Raw genomic sequence first — 20,919 nt, forward strand, 5'->3', positions numbered from 1 at the left:
GTTTTGATTGGTCAGTGTTTTCTACACCATCATTGCAGCTGGGGAATGATTGTAACAGCACTGTAGCAGCACTTTACACCTATATATAGTATAGCTGTGACATCACAACCAGTTTTGGCAACTCATTTATATGAATGACTGAAACTGCCAAAAATCCAAAATAAAAATACATAAATAAATTACTTAATACATTAATTTATATGCCATTAGATGTACCAAATTATATGAAGGAGAATAAATAGGCAATTATTGATACAATTTGATTAAATGTTGTAAATATATGTATATTTGAAGTCTTATTTGAAGACTTATTTTTTTTAATTATTTCTCTATTTTTTAAATGTATTTATTCCATTTTTTAAAACGTATTTATCTGTGTGTTTCAAGGCACAGTTTCTCATTATAATAAAACTCTTAAAAAAACATTGACATCTCACTTTTTACAATATAGGATGATTAAAACATGGATGAAAAGAATGTTTGAATCCGTAAGGCAAACAGCCCTGTGAAACATGGGCCACTTAGCAAAGATAACAGGTTAAGTTCCACTGCCTGACCAACCAAACAACCACTAATTGCACACTTCCTCGATGACAACACAGCTCCGGCCACCGTAGCGTTTATCTTTTGCATGGCCTCGAGTGCAGAGCATGTCAGACGCTAAACCAGCGCGCTCTGCCATATCCTGCTTTCCTTCTCATCTGAATGTGCTTTCAATTACCCCAGGTCAATGAGTTGCAGAAATGCCCCCTTCATCGCCATTGTCTCTCTCTCTTCACTTCTGTCCCCGTTCCAGGGCTTACCGCCGTGCAGAGTGATGAGTAATTAGAATATGGACTGGTAATTAACAGCAGCTTCTCAGTTGATGAAGTCTAGCGTAGAGCGGAGGGGCCGAGGCTGGCATGCGGCTGGCGGTGAGATCATCATCGTGTCGTACAAATGGAAACAATGGACGCTGTCTGTGCCTCGCTGCTCCCAGGCCCCCGCTCGCAATTGCAAAATCAATGCAAGGATAGAGACCCACACTTGAGTGGAGTAGCCCAAAAGTGGGACTAGAAATCGAAACATGAGGCATGGCGTGATGTAATGAAATGAAACAGTGCTGTATAAGTACCCCGAGACAAAAACTCAGCTCGGCTGTAATCAGTGTCACTTTCAGTGTCTGCGCTATAGACAAAAAAAATACCTCAGAGCTGTAGAGTCAGTCTTCATCACTAAACTCTCATCCGCAGCTGTGTATCCTGGGAAAGCTTCACCAAGCAGCTTCCAGACATGACATACCTTCAGGTCACCCTGCTTCCTTCCTGATCACTGTTTCTTAGTTTCATAATCATGACTCAGCGCCTTAGTCATGTGTGCGTTGCCATGATGAGAATAACCTTGGGGGTTAAAGTCTTAAAGATGATTCGGAGGGAAGGAAATCTTAAAACCTCACTGTTAAATGCTTCCTCGAACAGCTGGGCTGTTTAATCAGCTTAATCATGCAACAGTTCACTTCACAGACAACAAACCAGACAAGCTTTTATTTCATCATAGCTGTCTTCCCACCTATACATCCCTCTGTGTCAGGGAAACAGACGATGGGCGCATGGGAACACATGCATAATTTAATGGCACCGAAGAGGTGTCGGGGGCTAAAAATAAACTGTCAGGTGAATATTGTGATAAATGGGAGGTCGTGAGTGGAGCTCATAGGTCCTGCAGCATTTGAGTAATACAATTTTCATGAAAGGAGAATTAATTACAGTTTCAGGTAATGGAGCTATTCCAAAAACCTTCCGCTACCAAAGTACTGTAGGTGAAATTAGTGAACAGATTGCTGAAAGCTGGATTAGAAATACCGCTGCTGCATCTGTCTCTTTAGCTGCATGGTAAAGTAGCACAAAAATGTATCTTATTACCATACAAAGGACATTATAATCTGTTTTTGTATGCAAAGACAGGTGACTAGAGGCTGTTCATGTACTCAACCCAGGCTATCTCTCTTCTAACTATACCATCCTTTGAGATCCATAAAGCATTTCCAGAGGTTGTTTCCAGTACGCGGGCCTCTGTCTCTGTCTACCAGCTGCTCTTTGACTTTGCAACACAGAGGAGCGCTCCCTCCTTTTCTCACCCTCGGCATTTCTCTTGTTGTTGTTTTTGGTGAGGGAAAACGAATAAACTCATTCTCCAGAGGCCTCGGTTATTCAGTCAGCAGCCCACACACACACACAGATGGGAAGCTATTTTCCCCCCTCTGTTGGGGGAAGCAGAGAAATGGATTTAAAAGAAAGTATTCAGTAAACTTCTCCCAGAGTACGGATTGCTGCATACAACTTCTTGGCAACTCAATTATAAGCCAATCAAGCAGCGAGAGATAAAGCTTTTGAGCCTTTGCTGTTTCTTTAAATCCCCCCACCCCCAGCCCCTCCCTGGCCTTATAAACCACATGTCTCCTCACTGCACCCACACAACTACAGTGACTAGGCTTTAGCCTCAAATACATATCATGTGGCCTTGCTCCACATCTGAGTCATACAGCACAGAGACAATACACTGAGGAGCACATCGACCTAATGATGACGCCCACAGCTGCCACTGCTGATGACGGATAATTGGAAAATGATCTCTTCAAACTTGTACAAACATACATAAACACACAAAACACTGCCTGCCTGTTGCTTCCCATCATTCATTCCTACTTACACAGATACATATGAAAGCCAAGAAGCCCTACATACCTATATATATATATATATATATATCTACCGGTGTATATATAGTTATATATATACCGGTGTATATATAGTTATATATATACCGGTGTATATATAGTTAACTCTTTAAATTCAGGAAAAACTGCACTTAAAAAAATGTCTGCAGATTTAACAGTGAAAAACTGCTAAACCATGACAGTAAACCATAAAAGACCGTAAAATTACCATAAAATTACCATAAAATGATAAATTGGTTAATTCAGTTTCAGTAACAACGTAACACCGTACATGTATATATCAACCAAAACAGTATTTTTTACTTCTTTTTTTTTGTGGAAAAATACATTACTCCACTGTAAAATACACTGGCACCATGTGTGTATCAAAAATATACTTTAATATATATATATATATATACAAGCCATGACTTTTTTGCACTTATTTTTAGTAAAAATACTTTTTCTCACTGTTCAATGTACTCAACACCAAATCTCTAACAAAAAAATATACTGAAATATTTAATGGTAAAATCTTTAATTCATGCTGCATTTATAAAGCATTTTCTTGTCAATTATATGTCAAGACAGCGTTTCGTTTGATGGAAAAGCTTTTTTATTTTCTACAGTAAAATATGGAATAAAAAGGTCATCTTAAACGTGAAATCAACAGTGCTAATATCATTTAACCGTAATATTTTAAAAAGTTGCACCGTATTTATTACGGTAAAGTTCTGACATTCACAGCTGCCTTTTTTTAACCGTAAAAACAACAGTTAATGTTTTACAGTGTAAGGGACACTGGTAATAGTTTATACCTACGTGTGAATATAATCACACTTAATCTTCTTTCCCTTTGTTTTCTGCACATATTAACACCTTATTTAGAAAATTTTATTTTGAAAACCAGACGTATTTTGTGATCTCAAGATAACAGCGTATAATAAGTGGTTCTCGGCTTCTATACATCCATTACACGTGCCTCAATCAAAAGTGGGTTTCAGTACGTTGATCTAATTGCATGCACATGAGGCTTTAACTGGCTGATGTTACAAGCCCAAGCACGACTAATTCTTTTTCTGCCTCTCTGGTTTCATTAGTCTGTGAAACGACTGGAGCCGTGTACACTGGTTGTTGTGAGGCAAGGGGCTTTGAGTCACTAGTTTTCCTCACAACAGGAAGGTAGAGAACACCCAAAACACACACACGCGAGGAGTCAAACATATTTTGCACTGTGCCGGAGAAGGAAAAACTCCTGGGAGAAACAAGGACACGTAGAAGTCCTGCCCACATATCAGCCTGCTGTTGCTTTATGGAAAGATTCTGAGAAGTCTGGGTGATTTCTTACCCTGCCTGGCATGTTTATGGCTCAGTGTATGTGTGTCCCTCCAGATATGAGTAACTGTACACCAGCATGCTCAGAATGTATGGTGTCATTTGTCTATAGGTGGGCTTCAGTCCAAACACACACTCTCATAGGAGGAATAACAATATGGTGAATGGGTAACTTCATTCTGTTAGATCAGCAAAGTCTCAAAATGCAGCACATCCCTTTAGATGCTAGATTAGGAGTCATAATTCACACCTCTCCGCGCAGTGATTACATCACCCATTAAGCATGATTCAGCCTTTAAGGGCTCCATGACAAATAGTTTATCATCTCAGAGTGATATATTTACCCGAGATCCACTGTGCGCTGCTTGCGATTTCTAAATGTTGGTTATTGGTTTATGTATTTAGGTCAGCTAGTTCTGTCCGTGGCTCTGGGCTAAAAGAAGTCCCACTAGTAATCATTATCTGGGCCTGTTTGTTTTTACTGTGGTCTCTGTGGTTTGGGATAGACTGTGCTGTACATCCAAGCGTCCTGGCAGCCCGTCTCCTCTCCCTGACCCATGTAACCCCGGTCTGTTAGCGCAGGCTCAGCCTCCTTCCTCTGCTTCTAACAAGCAGCCATTAATAAATCATGCTTTGCTCATTACCCAGGCCCTGTTATCAACCCGTGTCTGTGAAATTGATCTAGTCTGTGCACTTCTTCACCGGAGACCCCATGCTTCTGTCCTTCACATCTTCCAAGGCATCACTGTCAGCGCCTTGTTTCCCCTCCCAACCTTCACTCTTCTCTCTTCTCTTTCCATTCCTGCCACACTCTTTCATCATATTTCCCCTTGTCACATCGCTTCACGGCTTACCCTAATGTCACTTTGGACAAAAACTTTCAAAACTTGCAATAATTCCGTTTGCCCCAGAATCATTTCCTCCATTTGCATATCCATGTGTGGCTTTGCTTGACTTGGTTTGACTTGCCGCATCAGCCCAGTGCATCAGTGATTTGAGTCTCCATTACAACAGGGCTAGCCACTTGAAAGTTTGTCTGTAACTGATGTGGTCTAGGGCATTTAAAAGCAGCGCCCTCTTCAGCACTGTGTAACAGTTGTTGGAGGCCATCTACTAGTGGTCGACCGATACGGGTTTTTTAAGGCCGATGCCGATTATTTGGACATCGGTCTTAACCGATCCCCGATATGTGCTGCCGATTTTTTTTGGGCCGATTCTTGAAGCAGATATTGCCTTTTCTCCCTCCATTTACATGATAAAAATGACAACAAATGTTACACAAGTCTCAATTTAAACAAAAAAGAAACATTTATTAATAGAACAAAGAAAACTAACAGTTGGATAGCAAACAATGTGTATGTTGTTCTAGGCCTCGAGGTGGGGGCGCCACATATTTGATGTGTTTTTCTTTTTTCTGGTATCAGCAGCAGCTCACCAGAGAAAGGTAGATGTCGCACTGAGCCTTGCCTGGTGTCGGCTCAGTGAAATTGGCTCATTGATCGGTGAATGCACGCACACATCGCCGATACAAGTAAAAAACGCAAATATCGACCCGATATATCGGCCGGCAGATATATCGGTCTATCTCTACAATCTACTAACACCATGGGTTTTGTTTTAATATAGTATGTCTATCTGCTGTTGCACAGTATTGAAGGTTTAAAAATCTACATGGTTAGGTTTAGACATACGTTTTATGTTGTTGTTAGGATTACACAGAAAAACTAGTTGGTTCTATTTAGGTGCAATAGTTATGTTTAGACACAAAATGTACTTGATTAGGTTTAGAAACAAAAGCAACTGGGTAGGGTTTAGGGAAGATTTAAGGCTTGGGATAAAATAACTACGTTAATCCTGGAAGTTATCTCAGGATGTTGTGTAATAAGGTGGCTTGTAGTGGCTTGCAAATCGCTTGGAAAAGGTCAGGCCCAACTCCAGAGATAATCACCACTTGGCACACTTAAACTGATAATGGAAATGCAAATCAACACGACATGGTTTGATTCTTCAAAGTGCCGGTAAAAAAGCCCTTATAGCTTTCATGATCCTAAAACTACAAATTGAACCACAAATTATAAAAGTATGTAAGAGTTTTATAACTGGCCCTTAAAACTGGCCAATTCACCACAACTATCAAATGGCAGAGAAGCCTTCAAAAAATTACTCCTCTTTAAATAAAACATTAATTCACACACAAAAAAATACAGCTAGCCCAGAATATTGATTAAAGTCATACATCAGTCCAGCCCTCTTCAAACCGCCCATATTTCAGCACGCTCAGGTTCTGAGATTGTTTGAGTCTGAGCACCCATGAGTGTTCCCAATTAGCCCCGCCACTCATTTCATTCCCAGAGGCTCTTCTTCTCCATTACACCTAATGAGATCCTTTTTAGAGAAAAATCCCAAGGCCAAGTCTCCCTATTAGACCTTTTTTTAGCCCTTTCAGTAAGCCGCTTTGCCATTGGTCCAGATTGGAGTCAGACTAGTCATTTGAACACAGATGTTAAAGACCTGCCTGGGCTAATATACGCAGGCAGAGGCCGCGCTGCCATTCGCTATGCTTTCCTCATCCAGGGCTGGCACATATGGCCGTTTAGAGAGAGGCAGAGAGGAATTCAGCTCCTGCTTTATTAAATGGGAACCGTCTGAAGCTGAAGGGATTTGATTTTGTCTCTATTTGTGGACCCAAAAGAAATCTGGGACTTACTGTATAAGCCCCCTGAGCCTGTAGACAGGAACAAAAGTATTCCGTCTCTGTATGTGACTGTCTTTTTTGTTATTCTCCATCCATCCAAATCCTTTGAGTAGCCAAGAGAGAGTGAGAGAATAGCATGGTGGAACCTCATTTATTGCTCCCATCTGTTTATGTCTTTTTACTTCTGGAAGTGAATTTGAGGATCGGGAATGGCCAGTGTTCTGTGGCATGCAGATGTTCCTTTCCTGCTCTTTGCTCCGAGTCATTAAGTGTGGTGCCGTACTGTATATAAGGTTGGCAGACAGAGCTAGCTGGCTCTCATGTGTATGGTTTTAGCATACTGGAGCTCTATGGAGATTTTTGGTGGCAGATCACCCTGGCTTTGATTTTCTAAAATATGCATGCTTCAGTGTCTGTCTGCTCACTCTCACATAAAGGATTTCACTGTTTTTTAAACCACCCTTGCACATGCACATACCAAAGATCTCCTCAGTAATCTACTCAAGACTCTGGTCGCCGTTCCATCTCACGTCAACATCAAAGGCCTCCTCTCTCATCACGATCTGGAAACCTGTTCCACCAACGCCCCAGCTTCCTGCCTCAGTCCTCATGTTTTAGCGGCGTCTGCACGCAACACCATTACTCCTCATTAACGTCAGCTCAGCCTGTCAGAGACGGTGTTAATGCTTGTTAAAATTAAGCCTTGCTGCTTCATACACTGAGGAGTTAGCAGTCATTTTTAAAGCCTCTCAGTTTCACACTACAATCCCTCGTTTCGTCCGTTATGGATGAAGGGACGGTATGCTGTGGTTAAGTAGCCTTCACAGAGGTCAAAGGGAGATGATTTGTTATCACTGGTGGTTGAAAAATTCCTTGTGTGTCCCAGAACTAACAATAGCGTAGCTCACAGAGAGGCCCTAGTGAAGTCAGGTAGCGTTAAAGGGGAACTTTGGTATTTTTTGATCAAGGAGGTAATGTTGTTGGTTCAGTGTGTGTTTGTCAGCAGGATTAAAGAATAACTACTGGACCAATTTTCATAAAACTTGGTTGAAGGATGTAGCAAGGGTCAAGGAAGGTGCACAATTGCCCAGAAAGGGCAATTTCATGGCTGCCTGCTGCAGAGCTCTTCCAATACTTGACCAAGGTTATAATAGTTTTGGATTTTTTTCAGTAGTTTAAGTTTAAATTTTGTTGTGATTTTTCATTTAGTTTTAATACCTTTTTTAGAGTGAGTTTGCTAGTTTTGATTCGTTTTTATTTTTTGGAAAATGCTTAGTTTTAGTTTATTTTTTATTAGTTTTAGTGTTAGTTTTAGTTTTTTTGTAATTTGTTGGGTGCCAGATTAAAAAAAGTCACAATAAATGTTGCCTTTATTTCCTTTATCTGATCCATCTCAGCCCCAATAAGTTTATTAAGTCATAAAACCTGTAAAGAAAAAAAAAATATTTTTGTAACCACATTATACAGTTTTAGTTATTTGTGGGTTTTTTAAAAACGTCTTTTATTTTGATTTCAGTAAGCGATTCTAGTCTATTCAATTCTATTGTATTTCAATTCTAGTTTTCGGTATTTTGTTAGTTTTGTTAACTATAATAACCTTGCCCTGCTGCAGAGCTCTCACTCAATACTGAACCTTCAAAAATGGTGGTCCCCATCAGTCACTTACACAAAAAGCATGGTTAAACAGGATCCAGGTTGAAAAAGTACTGAAGTCTCCCTTTAACATCATCAGAAGCCAGTTTGAAGGCAATTCTTAGAAACCAGATAGGGTTCATGCCATAGCTTTGTCACATAGAATAACAATGAGCCTGTCAGCGGTAAAAACAAGCACGAAACGATTTCATTGCTGCTGGTTTTCACCTCGCTCAGTACTGGACCTTCAAAAATTACACAGAAAAACAAAGGAAAATAGGGCCCTGGTTGAAAAAAAAATCCCTTTAACATCATCCAAAGCTAGTTTGAAGGCTATTCTTAGAAACCAGGGTGACATATAGAGGGCTGTGTCTGTGTGTGTTTTCTCTTTCCTGGCAGTGATGGTCATGGCTGTGAACAGACATGATGGTTGGCAGACAGACACAGGTCTGATGCAAACCAGTGACTTTCTCTGCCCAGCATCAGCACACACATACACACACACACACACACATCCTTGTCCTTCTATCTTTGTGAGGGCCCTCATTGGAATAGTGAATTCCCTAGCCCCTTACACTAATCTTCACCATAGGGCTGGGCGATATGGACGAAAAGTCATATCCCGATATATTTAGGTTGAATATCGATATACGATATATATCCTGATATTTTTATTGCAACGTGAGAGCAAATGTTCAAAGTCAAACATGACATGTCACAAGTAGTTTTATTGAAACTGTTAATTTAAGTGAACATAAATACAGTATAACAGGAGAATCTTTTTTTTTTTTTTTTTAAAGCTCAAAAGTGGACATTTAAATAAGAAAATCTAATAAAAATAGCCTATGAAATAAAATAGGCCTATCTTTTTCTGAAATAAATACATTTTTATGATAAAAGAATAACAAACATTACAAAAGAACTAAATATGACAAACCCTAGTAAGGGCTGCATTTAAATATAAAGAAAGACAAAAAATGAACTACTTCAATATCTGCGATATCATCTAATCCCATATCACACTTAAAAATATAACGATATATCTTTTATATCGACATATCCCCCAGCCCTACTTCACCATCACAACTAAATGCCCAACCCTAACCCTAACACAAACGTAATATAAACCTCAACCCTTAACCAAAGTCTGAACTCTCAAACAAGCCTTTAAAGGAGTGCGGACCGGCCGAAATGTCCTCACTTCACAAAAATGTCCTCACTCTGTTGGTTAAAAACGTGTCCCGGTCCTCACTATGTAGGAATTACAAGAACACACACACACACACACACATGAAAAAATACACTACAGAACAGACAGTCCCTCACATGCCTCTCTGACCCCATCGTCTCTGGCTTTCTCCTTGTGAAAATAGGCCTCCAGTAATATACCGCAGTTCATGATTACTTTATAAAGCCCTGCATATTTTAAAGGCACAATATTTGATATTCAATCTGTACCTCTCTTTCCTCCTGGCCAATTTTGATAATGTGATTGCAGACCTCGCTCTATTCAACATTCACTTTTATCCAATAAGCTCTTGTCTCCCATCTCAGGAAATTAAGTTGTCATCCTGTGTCTCTTTCATTAATGTGAATATCATTTCATTGCTGTTTATTAAATTCCAGGTAGCAGACTATGGCCAGAGGTGATGCTAATAGTGGGGTTATATTTTTAACTCTCCCGCTTGTCAGTGCATTATTAATACAGACGATGCATTGAAAAGCCTTTTCAACAAAAATTATTCATGCATTTGAACAGGCATTATATTTCAACTGTATCTGCTCCGGTTAATCAGCATTCTCCGAAACACTGAGAAGGGAAATCGTGTCATTCTTTTGGCTCCTGTGGGACATTTTAAGTAGCTTTTTCTCAGGTGTCTCTTCTGTCTCTACCCTCCACAGGTGGATCTTGGGTTCCTGCGATTCGTCTCAGCCATTGGCACCCAGGGCGCCATTTCCCAGGAAACCCGGAAGATTTACTTTGTCAAGTCCTACAAAGTGGACGTCAGCTCTAATGGGGAGGACTGGATTACTTTGAAAGAAGGCTCCAAACAAAAGGTAAGAGACTTTTCCTAAACTTTAGTCCATTAGCCAGTACTGATCTAGTCACATCATCTCTTGGCTCTAAAGTAGGATTAAAACATGTAAATTAATCTGGAAGCATAACGCTCTAATACCTTTCTAGATACTTTTGTAGCTGATAGCGCTATATGAGGTAATCAGACCAGATGATGATAATAAAAACAGTTTACTCTTCTTTTCATCAAGCGGCAACCCACAGGTCGGAAAAGTTAACGCGGAAATGCTTTTAACATGAATTCTTTCTAAAGACCAGCAGAAGTTGAATTGTATAGATGTCAGTAATCTTCTTCCTGATAAGTTTATGGCATCAAATGCTAGTTTCAAGTCTTCTTCAATACAGCATGATGTTCTTGCTGTAAATGATGGTCCCATTTAAAGGAAAAGAGATGGTCAACTAGGGTGCAAGGTTATTATAGTTAACGAAAACTAACAAAATAACAAAAACTAGAATTGAAAAAACATTTTCGTTAACTGAAATAAAAATAAAAATGAGAGTTTTAAAAAAAAAAGAACTAACTGAAACTGTATTTTGTGGTTACAAAACTAACTAAAACTAACTAAAATTATAGTGAAAACGTCCTTCGTTTTTGTCTTTGTCAACTTTTTTCATACGTAAACCTTTGTGGTCGACATGAAATCTATTTCATCTATCTGGTTTAATTTACTTAGTAAATTTATTGGGGCTGAGATGGACCAGACAAAGGAAATAAAGGCAACATTTATTGTGACTTTTTTAATCTGGCACCCAACAAATACTCCATTACCAAAAAAAAGAAAACTAAACTAAAACTGAGCATTTCCAAAAAATAAAAACTAAACTCAAACTAGCAAACTCACTCTAAAAACAAATTAAAACTAACTGAATTTGAAAACAAAAGTTCACAATGAAATTAAAACTAAAACTAATGAAAAATCCAAAACTATTATAACCTTGCTAGGGTGTGCTTTAATACATGGCTATCTTTTGTTTGACAAGTCGCTACTACACTTTTATCTGGCTTGGGTGTTGTTCTTGTTATTGCCTTAGAATGTTCACCCTTTCAGTGTGTTTCCCGTTTATGAAAGTTAATTGCAGCATTATAACGCTCCAAAAAAACATAATGGTGTCAGCCAAAATGCCAAACTCAGACTTCAGAAGTAGTCAACAAACCAATGTTATCGTCACGGTGGCTACGTCCACTTCTTTTATTCACTCTATGCTTCTGACCAGAGACTGTCATAAAAGCCACCGCGACACTGCACTTGAAATACCCCATCTCAGTAAGGCAGCCATCTGACTTTAATTGTGGTCTTCTCCAAGTTGCCTTTGAGCTCAACAAAAGGGGAAATACCCAACTATATGTACTTGTGTCTTTATTTCCCAACATGCAATTATGCACTTTACTCTATATGGTAATAAAGCCACATTTCCAGCACAGACTGCTAATGCAGCACTGCAGTAGTCATAGTGAGGATTATGTAAGGAATGTAGCCTCTGTTTTATGTCAGGCAGCCGTCAACTTGTCGTTAAAGAAACGGGGATGACAAAAGACTTGACAAACAAGAGTGAAAGAGGATAAAGAGAGAAAGAAACAGGAGAGGTTGTCATGTTTGAGCAGCTGGTAGAGGAGCGTCCAGGAGAGAGGGAAAGAAGAGGAAGGAAGGGAGGGACGGCATGCTTGACCGGAGCGTGACAGGCTGTAACCATCGATTGCTGATCAGACCAGGTTTTGTCCATCTGGAGGCAAACACCCGGTCCACTGTGGGTGTCCGGGGGGCTCAGAGAGGCATGTGTGTCTGACGTTGTGTGACATGTAAATACCACAAGGCATGTTTGAGTGAAAGATTGAGTGGCCGCAAGTGGAACAAAAAAAGTTCTCAGAGCATCCAAACAAGCGTGTTTGCGCTGCTATGCACACATGCCCCTGGGCCTGATTATTTTATGGTTTCTCCAAAGTACACAGTCCCTTTTGTAAAGTGGTGGCTTAAAGGTGCCGTGGTTAGCTTGTGTTTTTCTGGACTCTAAAGTGCTTTTGTGCAGAGGGCACCATTTGCTACATGCTGAGCCTGCAGTTTGGCATCTTAGCAGCTCTGGAAAAAGCCACTTTACGGTTAGCGAGTGGAGAGGAGACTCGACGTGACATTTAAGAGAGTGGATGACTTTGTTGCCGTCCCTTGGTGACGTTGGTGACAGGTATTGCTCAGGGACTGGGCTACTGGACTAATGGATCAGCCTTGGTGTTGTTTTAGTTCCTCCTAGATTAGCTGAAGTGCTACCTTCTAGGGGTGGGAGATATGGCCCTAAAAGAATATCACGATATTGCAGGCTATTTTTGCGATAACGATATTCTTGACGATATTAGGAAATACTTAAAAAGATAAAGAAAATATGATTTTTTTTGTCTGTATAAATAATTAAAAATCTAAAATGTAGTTTGAAGTGCAAATTGCAACAGTTGCCAAATACAAACATTTTTACTCTTGACTCTTGAGTATGAGCAAATAATAAAAATAACCATTTAGGGGTTCCGGGGGCATATTTTAGTGGAATTTTGTAAAGGAGAATAAAGGTTCTTGTATGTTTTGTTTAAGGCATCTTATTTTGACAGTCTTTTTGTAAATTCTGTGGTGGATTCTCTGGTGCTCTTATTTTGAAAGCTGCATGTGTTTAGCGACAGGGAGTAAGTAGCTTTTTGTGATTAAAACAACTTTAACCACTACATCAAGAAGTAAGAACGTTGCCAATATCATGATATGCATTTTTTTTTTTACCATAAAAAAAATATACCGATATTATTGTGAACGATACGATATGGCACACCCCTACTACCTTCTATCAGTCTGTCCATCCTGCTCTTCTCAGTGTGATTCCTCTCTGCCCCGTAGCTACTCCGTCGGTGGGGTCAGGAGGTCACATGGTCACCGGTGTGATTCAATTACCCAGAATGAACTGTGACGGACTGTGGGGAGTTATTTTACTGGGTGGCCGGCCTCCTCGTATGGTGCTAGTAAACTGTCAACTGACCCCGGGGGATAACAGTCACATCTGTGACCTTTAAACAAGACACTGCAGTAAAATATCCACCAAATCTGGACCTAGAGGACAGAAAAAGGTCATCTTCAGCCAATCTGGTCTTGTCAGTGTTACACATAGTGCCTCAGGTTTCACAGTCACAGGCCACGGCCTGTTTGTGCTGCTACATGTGGTGCAAGAGGAAGTGCTAGGGCAACTTAATGGGTGACTGGGAAAATCAGTTAAGTCAGTCATACATGTGTCTATCACAAGTTATGCAGCATAGCTACACACTGAAAAGATTGCCTTTTTATAGAGCTGCAATAATTAGTAGACTAATTGATTAGATCAACACAACGGTTAATATTTTCAGTTAATTATTTCTGGCCTTTCTGTGTTTCATATGATACTAAACAACACATTATTTGTGGGGTTTCATTGACAGAACAAAACATTTAAAGACATCACCTTGGACTAAATGGACATCTTCCACTATTTTCAGACAATTGATTTATATAATTAATGTCTACTTCTTAATTTGCTTATTAAAAACCAAACACGACAAAAATATAACTTTGTGATTGAATTATTAATGCATTTGAGGGCTAAAAATACTATAAAGATAAATCCATGATATAAAGTTATCAGTAGTTGAAGCCCTATCCTTTAAAATGTGATTTTCCAAACCTACTTCAGCACGATGGCTCCGTACACAATAAGAGCAATTACTCAGCTCCTGCTGTTTTACTTTTTGATTTTCCGATCTGACAACACTTGCAGCATCCTAATGTTATTGAATCCTTTCTTGCCTCGGCTCTCTGTTTCTTGATTCGATGCAGCCAAGGTCTCAGACAAACTTCCATCCAGCACCTCAACTCAACATGTCAATAATTTACTTTCCTTCTGCTTCTATCACAGGTTTTCCAAGGCAACACCAACCCAACAGACGTTGCCAAGACAATGCTGCCCAAACCCACGCTGACGCGCTTCGTCCGGATCCGTCCCGTTACCTGGGAAACAGGCATCGCACTGCGCTTCGAGGTGTATGGATGTAAGATATCAGGTTGGTACTGCTGAGTTCCCTGCTGTTCTGCATACATACAAACACACATCTACCCTCACAGCTGCCACTGGAAACAAACATCCTCTGTATTATACTGCTTATAATCTAATTATGCAATAATCAGATGATGCCGCATACTATTTTTAGGATTTCTGCACATGCCCCATGTAAGTTTAGCTCCCTTCATATTGCAACATAGTTGGTATTTCCCACTCTGGACTCAGTTACACAAGCACCTCCCTGCTACCAGGTGTGAGATAAAACTCTATTTCTGTGGAGTCCTGCTCGAAGGCTATAGCTAGCTGCTGCATTATAGAGGAGTGGCACATGAAGGAGGATTACCTATTTATGTTACCCCATGTTTAGATGTACTTCATTCAATATAAATGCAGCCAACAGCTGGCAGGCAGAGAGCTGGAGCTGGGTGGGTTCTGTACGGTCCCATCCCTCCTGCTGAGCCGGTCTCAGCCTGCTCTTTAGACACAGTCTGTCTTTTGCTTACAGAACTTTGATTTAAGCAAAGCTCTTCTCATCTTAACCTTTTGGTTCATGTTATTTTAATGAGTGGTGAATGCGTGCGGCTCACTTTCATATGGTTTTAGCACATCTGTGCATCTCTGTTGGTTTATGAGCATGTGTATTGAATGTTAATTAGTGCTTGTCTGTGTTTTGTTCTTCTATAGGGAGTATATCTTACAAGGACGGGGAAAAACAGCCTTTTGTTGCCAGTGTTGTTAGTTTAGCATTAAGCCTTGGATTACAATTAGGGTCCGGATTAGTGATAGCCAAATGTCCTCATATGCAAGTGTTTTGTTTTGGATGGATTAATGAACGGGCCTAACAGGCGAGGGCCCAGGGGCCCAATGTGTCAGGGTCCCCCCTGGCCTTCACCTACAAAAGGTCACTTGAAGATACAATCAAGGAAGTCATATAAAGAACAAAAAGAGACATAAAATGACTGCATGGAGACAAAAAAAACTGCAAAAAAGTGCAGAACAGCTGGAAAGAGACACAAAGAGACTCACAACAACAATCAAAAGACACAAAGTAACTACAAAGAAACACAGTTTTTACGAAAAGAGATATAATATGAAATAAAATGACCACAGAGACACAAGGCGACTCAAAATAACAACAAATTCATACTAATTGATGACCAAGAGACACAAACAACAACAAACAGATACAAAACAACTGCAAAGAGAGACACAAAATGACTACAAAGAGACAAACAACAACAAACAGACATAAAATGACTAAAGGAGACACGGAACGACCACCAAGAGACACATAATGACAAAAAGAAAATCACAAAACAACTACAAAGAGACTCAAAACAACTGCAAAGAGATTCAAAACAACTACAAAGTGACAAAATTATTACGAAAAGAGATATAATATGAAATGAAATGACCACAGAGACACAAGGCGACTCAAAATAACAACAAATTCACACTAAATGATGACAACGAGACACAAAAAACAACAAACAGATACAAAACAACTACAAAGTGACACAACATGAACACTTAGAGACACAAAACCACTGAGAGATATGCAATGACTATGAAGAGGAGCCAAACAGTAATAAAGTGTGTGTTGCTCCTATAGGAGAGGTGGGGGAGTCTGTTGCATGTTTGTGCCCCTGGCTGTGTGTGCGTGTGTGTGTGTGTGTGTGTGTGTGTGTGTGTGTGTGTGTGTGTGTGTGTGTATGGAGTTTAGCAGTTATGCATTACATATGTGTGGCTCTTCATGTAATAGCAGAGGGCACTGTGGGTACAGCAGGGTTACAGCTGGGGCGTGTGTTTCAGGCTCTCCACCAGACCGCTGCACAGAGCGTAAACACATCACAGGGCTGAAGTCACCACAGGGCCTCCGTAAGGACGTCAGCACCCCAGGGTGCTATGAAGTCACTGCCAGCTCCACTGCATGCTCACAGCGCTGTCGGAGAGAAAGAAACTGCGAGGCTCTTGAGGCTGCATAAACTCAGTGACTCACTCCTTTCTACCTTGAGTTATGATGCCAGAACTTTTTGAAAGTTTTTTGTGCATTTCTACTTCTCCTAAAAAGTATTTCACTGCACCAAAATGTGAGTTATATGGAGCTATATATAACTATTGAAAGGCATATTTTTTCCAACTTCCACTTTAGATGTCAAGACGATAATTCAGGTATCCGATTAGAGGAGAAGTTGCAAAGAAGGGGTGTCCAAAAACAAGATAAAAACACTAAAAACACTAATCTTGCTGCATGGACAGATAATTTCACTTGACAAGATTTCTAAAATTAAGACTATTAAATCTAGAAATAAGCATGTTGTACACTTAAAATAAGATATTAACTCTTAAAAAAAGATAAATTAAAGCTGCAAGCAGTGATGAACTGGCCGGAGCAGAGAGACCTGACAATTATTTGTTTCTTACCAAGATAAAAAAAAAACTTGTGTTACATAATTGATCTTGTTTTAAGAGTTAATTTCTTATTTTAAGCGTTCAACATGCTTTTTTCTAGATTTAAAAAACAACTTAATTTCAGAAATCTTGTCCAGTGAAATCATCTGTCCATGCAGCAAGATCATTTCCCTCAGATTTTGTGTTTTTATCTTGTTTTTAGACGCACCTTTTTTTGCAGTGCACTTTAGATGTCAAGACGATAATTCAGGCATCCGATTAGAGGAGAAGTTGTACCCCAGAATGTTGCAAGATGTTTTCCCCTAAATCATTATGGTCGCGTGCCCCTGCTGATACAAACAGCTACTCATTAATAAAAAGATCCACCGCCCTGTTGTGTGTAAATACGCCATGGTGTATAAATATCTCTGATGAACCACTGATGCTCCACCCAAACCCTAAAAGCGGCATACACCGCCATGTATCACCATCTACACGCTTACAGTCCGCAAACACACACACATGTTTGTTCCTCTGGGTGTGTCATTGCGTGCATGCCATCTCTGAAGCGTCTGTGATCACAGCTGAAGTCGATTAAGACTTCCAGATGACCCGGGGAGTTCACCCAAGTGTCTAAACTCAGATCAGACACACACACAATCATGCACACATATACCTTGCTCTCATATCCTCCCACTTCAAAGGCGATCAGTGTGCAGTGCTTTAACTTTGCGCGACCAGAGACTGGGATCAATCTCAAGCAGATCTTGGCCAAAGACGAAAGAAAGAAGGTAGAAAAACCCAGAAAACTATCGAGCGGCCTCGCCAAGCGTTTGTTCCTTGAGCTCAGATTCTCTAGAATGCAGGACCGGAGATTCGTCTCACGGGTTTGCATCGGAGCTGTTTTTGATAACCAGAGAGAGAAGTCTGAATGAAGCCTTGTTCTCCCAAGTCTTCACTCCTTTTTTCCCAGATGCAGCTATGCTATTGAGTCCTGCAGCGGTACAGTGCACACTTTGTCTCATAGAGACAGAAGATGTAATAATGCTGGGATTTATCCCTCCGTGGGAGCCAGATAGTAAATATGTTATTGCTTACCACAGGTCCCCGACTCGGTGTCTTGGGATTAAGGGTAAGGAAGAGGCAGAAAGGAAGATTTAGCCCTAATACAAGCTGCTGAGTGTCACAACTCTAGTGGCAATTACATCATGAAGAAACTTTCGTGAGCTCCAGTGTATTCTGCTTGGCTTCCAAACTCACTGTTACACCCACAGAACACAGGAACTGTGATGTTTTACAGAATGCTAATACTAATAAAAAGTAACATATATATATATATATATATATATATATATATATATATATATATGCACAAATAAAGGATGCACTGCAAAAAAGGGGTGTCTAAAAGCAAGATAAAAACACTAAATTTGAGGGAAAAGATACACAAAACAAGTGAAATTATCTGTCCATGCAGCAAGATATTTTCACTTGACAAGATTTCTTGAATTAATTGTTAAATCTAGAAATAAGCATGTCTACAGATGCATTAAGAAGGCTTAAAATAAGCTGAAAATGCTGGTTTTAAGATCAGCTTACTTAAAAAGTAACGTTTTACTGCCCCAAAATAAGTGAAATATACTAAACATAAGCATAAAATAAGCCTAAAATGCTGGTTTTAAGATGAGATTACTTAATTTTTTTACTTTTTACAGCCTCAATAGTCAGACAATAGCCGATGGCTTTAGTGAAACATTGCATTTCCACCAATGCGTTCCACCTGTTTTGCTCTCCACATTGACTATTTACTTGTAGTCTACCAAAGCCCACTCAAACATGACAGGTCAATACTACCCAGACTCCAAATGGACTACAAACAGACATTACTTCCATTACCTAGATTTGTTGCCTTCAGAATATGCATTCATATGCAGATATCTGTTCATAGAGCAGTCGTGGTGCGCATGCCAGTAGAAATGTTATTCATTTACAATTAAAGTTCCAGTGGAATGCTTTCTAAGCTCTTCTCCTATCTAATGAAATGTTATTACAGTAATACGAAGGTGACAGCATGGGGAAAGTTAACAAATGCAGGTTTAAACAAGTAAATGCTTCTGAGCAGCAGCAACAGGTTGTTATCCTGTTCAGCTTTTGATGTGGAAGGACTGCATGAAGAAAAAAGGAAACAGCTGTCTCCTTTTTGAAACAAACAGCAAACACATCCAAAGATGCTAAAACCTACAGAGAGTTAGAATAGGGTGAGATCAGAGAAGTAGAATAAAAAGAAAAACGAGAAGAAAGTTTGAAATTGTGGACAGGAAACAACGAGGTGTTAAAAGACATCGTCCCACAGATGTTGACAGCTGTGGAGCAGAAGGTAGATGAGTACAGCAGCAGATAAAACACAAAGAGAATGTGTTTTTGTGTGTTAGTATATGTGAGTCTATAGAGGGAGGAGGGGGTGGAAGAGGGAGATGAAAAGAAAAAGCACTCCCAGAATGCAGGACGTGGAAGCACCAACCGAGAGGAGGCTTTTAATTGGCTGCCTGGAGACAACCGCTTCAGGCAGAGGAATTAGTATGCATGAGATCTGCAGAGAGAAAAAGAAAGAGAATAGAGGGAGAGATCACAGCAACATCACAAAGAGTTTGGGGAATTGTCCTCCTCACTTTGACTTTCACTATCCCCGTTGCCCCTATATGAACCTCAAACTCACCAAACCAGACTTGTGGCATGCTACATGATGTTGAACATCCAGCCTTTTGGATATAGATCAAGTCTTTTGTTGCCCATCATCTCTGCAGGTTGTCATTAGTAAAGCTAAGCACCTTTTGTTTTGCCTTTTGTCTTTCAGAGTACCCTTGCTCGGGCATGCTGGGCATGGTATCAGGTTTGATCACCGACAACCAGATCACTGCATCCTCTCACACGGACCGGAGCTGGGTACCAGAGAACGCCCGCCTGCTGACCAGCAGGACGGGGTGGACCCTGCTGCCTCAGCCACAGCCCTTCACCAGCGAATGGCTGCAGGTGGATCTGGGTGAGGAGAAGCTGGTGAAGGGGATGATCATCCAGGGGGGGAAGCACCGTGAGAACAAAGTCTTCATGAAGAAGTTCCGCCTCGGCTACAGCAACAATGGCTCCGACTGGAGGATGGTGTTGGACACCAGCGGGAACAAGCCAAAGGTGAGTTTTTCTTTGCATGTTTTCTCTTGATCTTAAGCTACAGTGCCCTAAAACTCTGAATATTTGGAGTTTTGCTACCATATCAGAGTATAGATCTAACCAAAGGAGCCTCAAGCAGTTTCAAGGTTTTTTTATTTTTTTATTTCTATCACATTTTACTCATTGTGGCCTCTTTTTCACTGCAATATATAAATCCTGCATCTCTATGGAAACAGAAAAATCCTGGGCAGAAGTAGGGAAGGTATTGCACAGTTATATTTCCATAAATCAAATGAAGAAAAAAACTCAAGTTGAATTTCTTCGATAATTTATTTTACAAAAAATGGGAAAAGATCAAATAAAATCTGTATATGCATCTTTTATTTAACCAGGTTCTCACTTTTCCAAGTGAGACCTGGCCAAGAAAGCAGTATAAAAAGAGACAAGTTACAACATTTTAACACAGTTATCATAACAATTAAATATACATTCACAAGTGTTAGCAATATTAAGGGGAAAATGGGACTCATCATGATATTAATTGTGAATTATTTACTTTACTGACATCATATTTTGTCCTTTCCTCTCTGCTCTGTGTAAACAGCCTGTAGTACAGTTGAATATTTGCTGATTTTTTTGTCATGTGTTGTTTGTCTCAACCGAGTCACTCATGACCTCCCAGATGCATGGAAGAGCACAGAGTTGTTTTTTTTATAGAATCTAGTGCGTGCAAATTCTTCATTTTTGGTGACATTTTAAAGTAAACACAGTTTAAAGTAAAACATGGATGAAATTTGATGAAATATCACTGTTAAGCTAAAATTTGGTTCTTTTTCCCAATCGAAGCATTCATCACACATGACTCATTCA

At 39.9% G+C, this 20,919-nt stretch overlaps 1 protein-coding gene across 2 annotated transcripts in view; it reads left to right on the forward strand.

The window, feature by feature from the left end:
- nrp1a (neuropilin 1a) overlaps nt 1-20,919 on the forward strand; it is an 84,348-nt gene that overhangs the window by 48,369 nt on the left and 15,060 nt on the right. For both annotated transcript variants that reach the window (XM_059326790.1, XM_059326791.1), the window contains exons 8-10: nt 10,260-10,415; nt 14,350-14,494; nt 19,739-20,070. In XM_059326790.1, the coding sequence (XP_059182773.1) occupies nt 10,260-10,415; nt 14,350-14,494; nt 19,739-20,070 (633 nt within the window). The remainder of the gene's footprint in view (nt 1-10,259; nt 10,416-14,349; nt 14,495-19,738; nt 20,071-20,919) is intronic.

Source organism: Centropristis striata, chromosome 23 (genome assembly GCF_030273125.1).
Source record: "Centropristis striata isolate RG_2023a ecotype Rhode Island chromosome 23, C.striata_1.0, whole genome shotgun sequence".
Taxonomy (NCBI): domain Eukaryota; kingdom Metazoa; phylum Chordata; class Actinopteri; order Perciformes; family Serranidae; genus Centropristis; species Centropristis striata.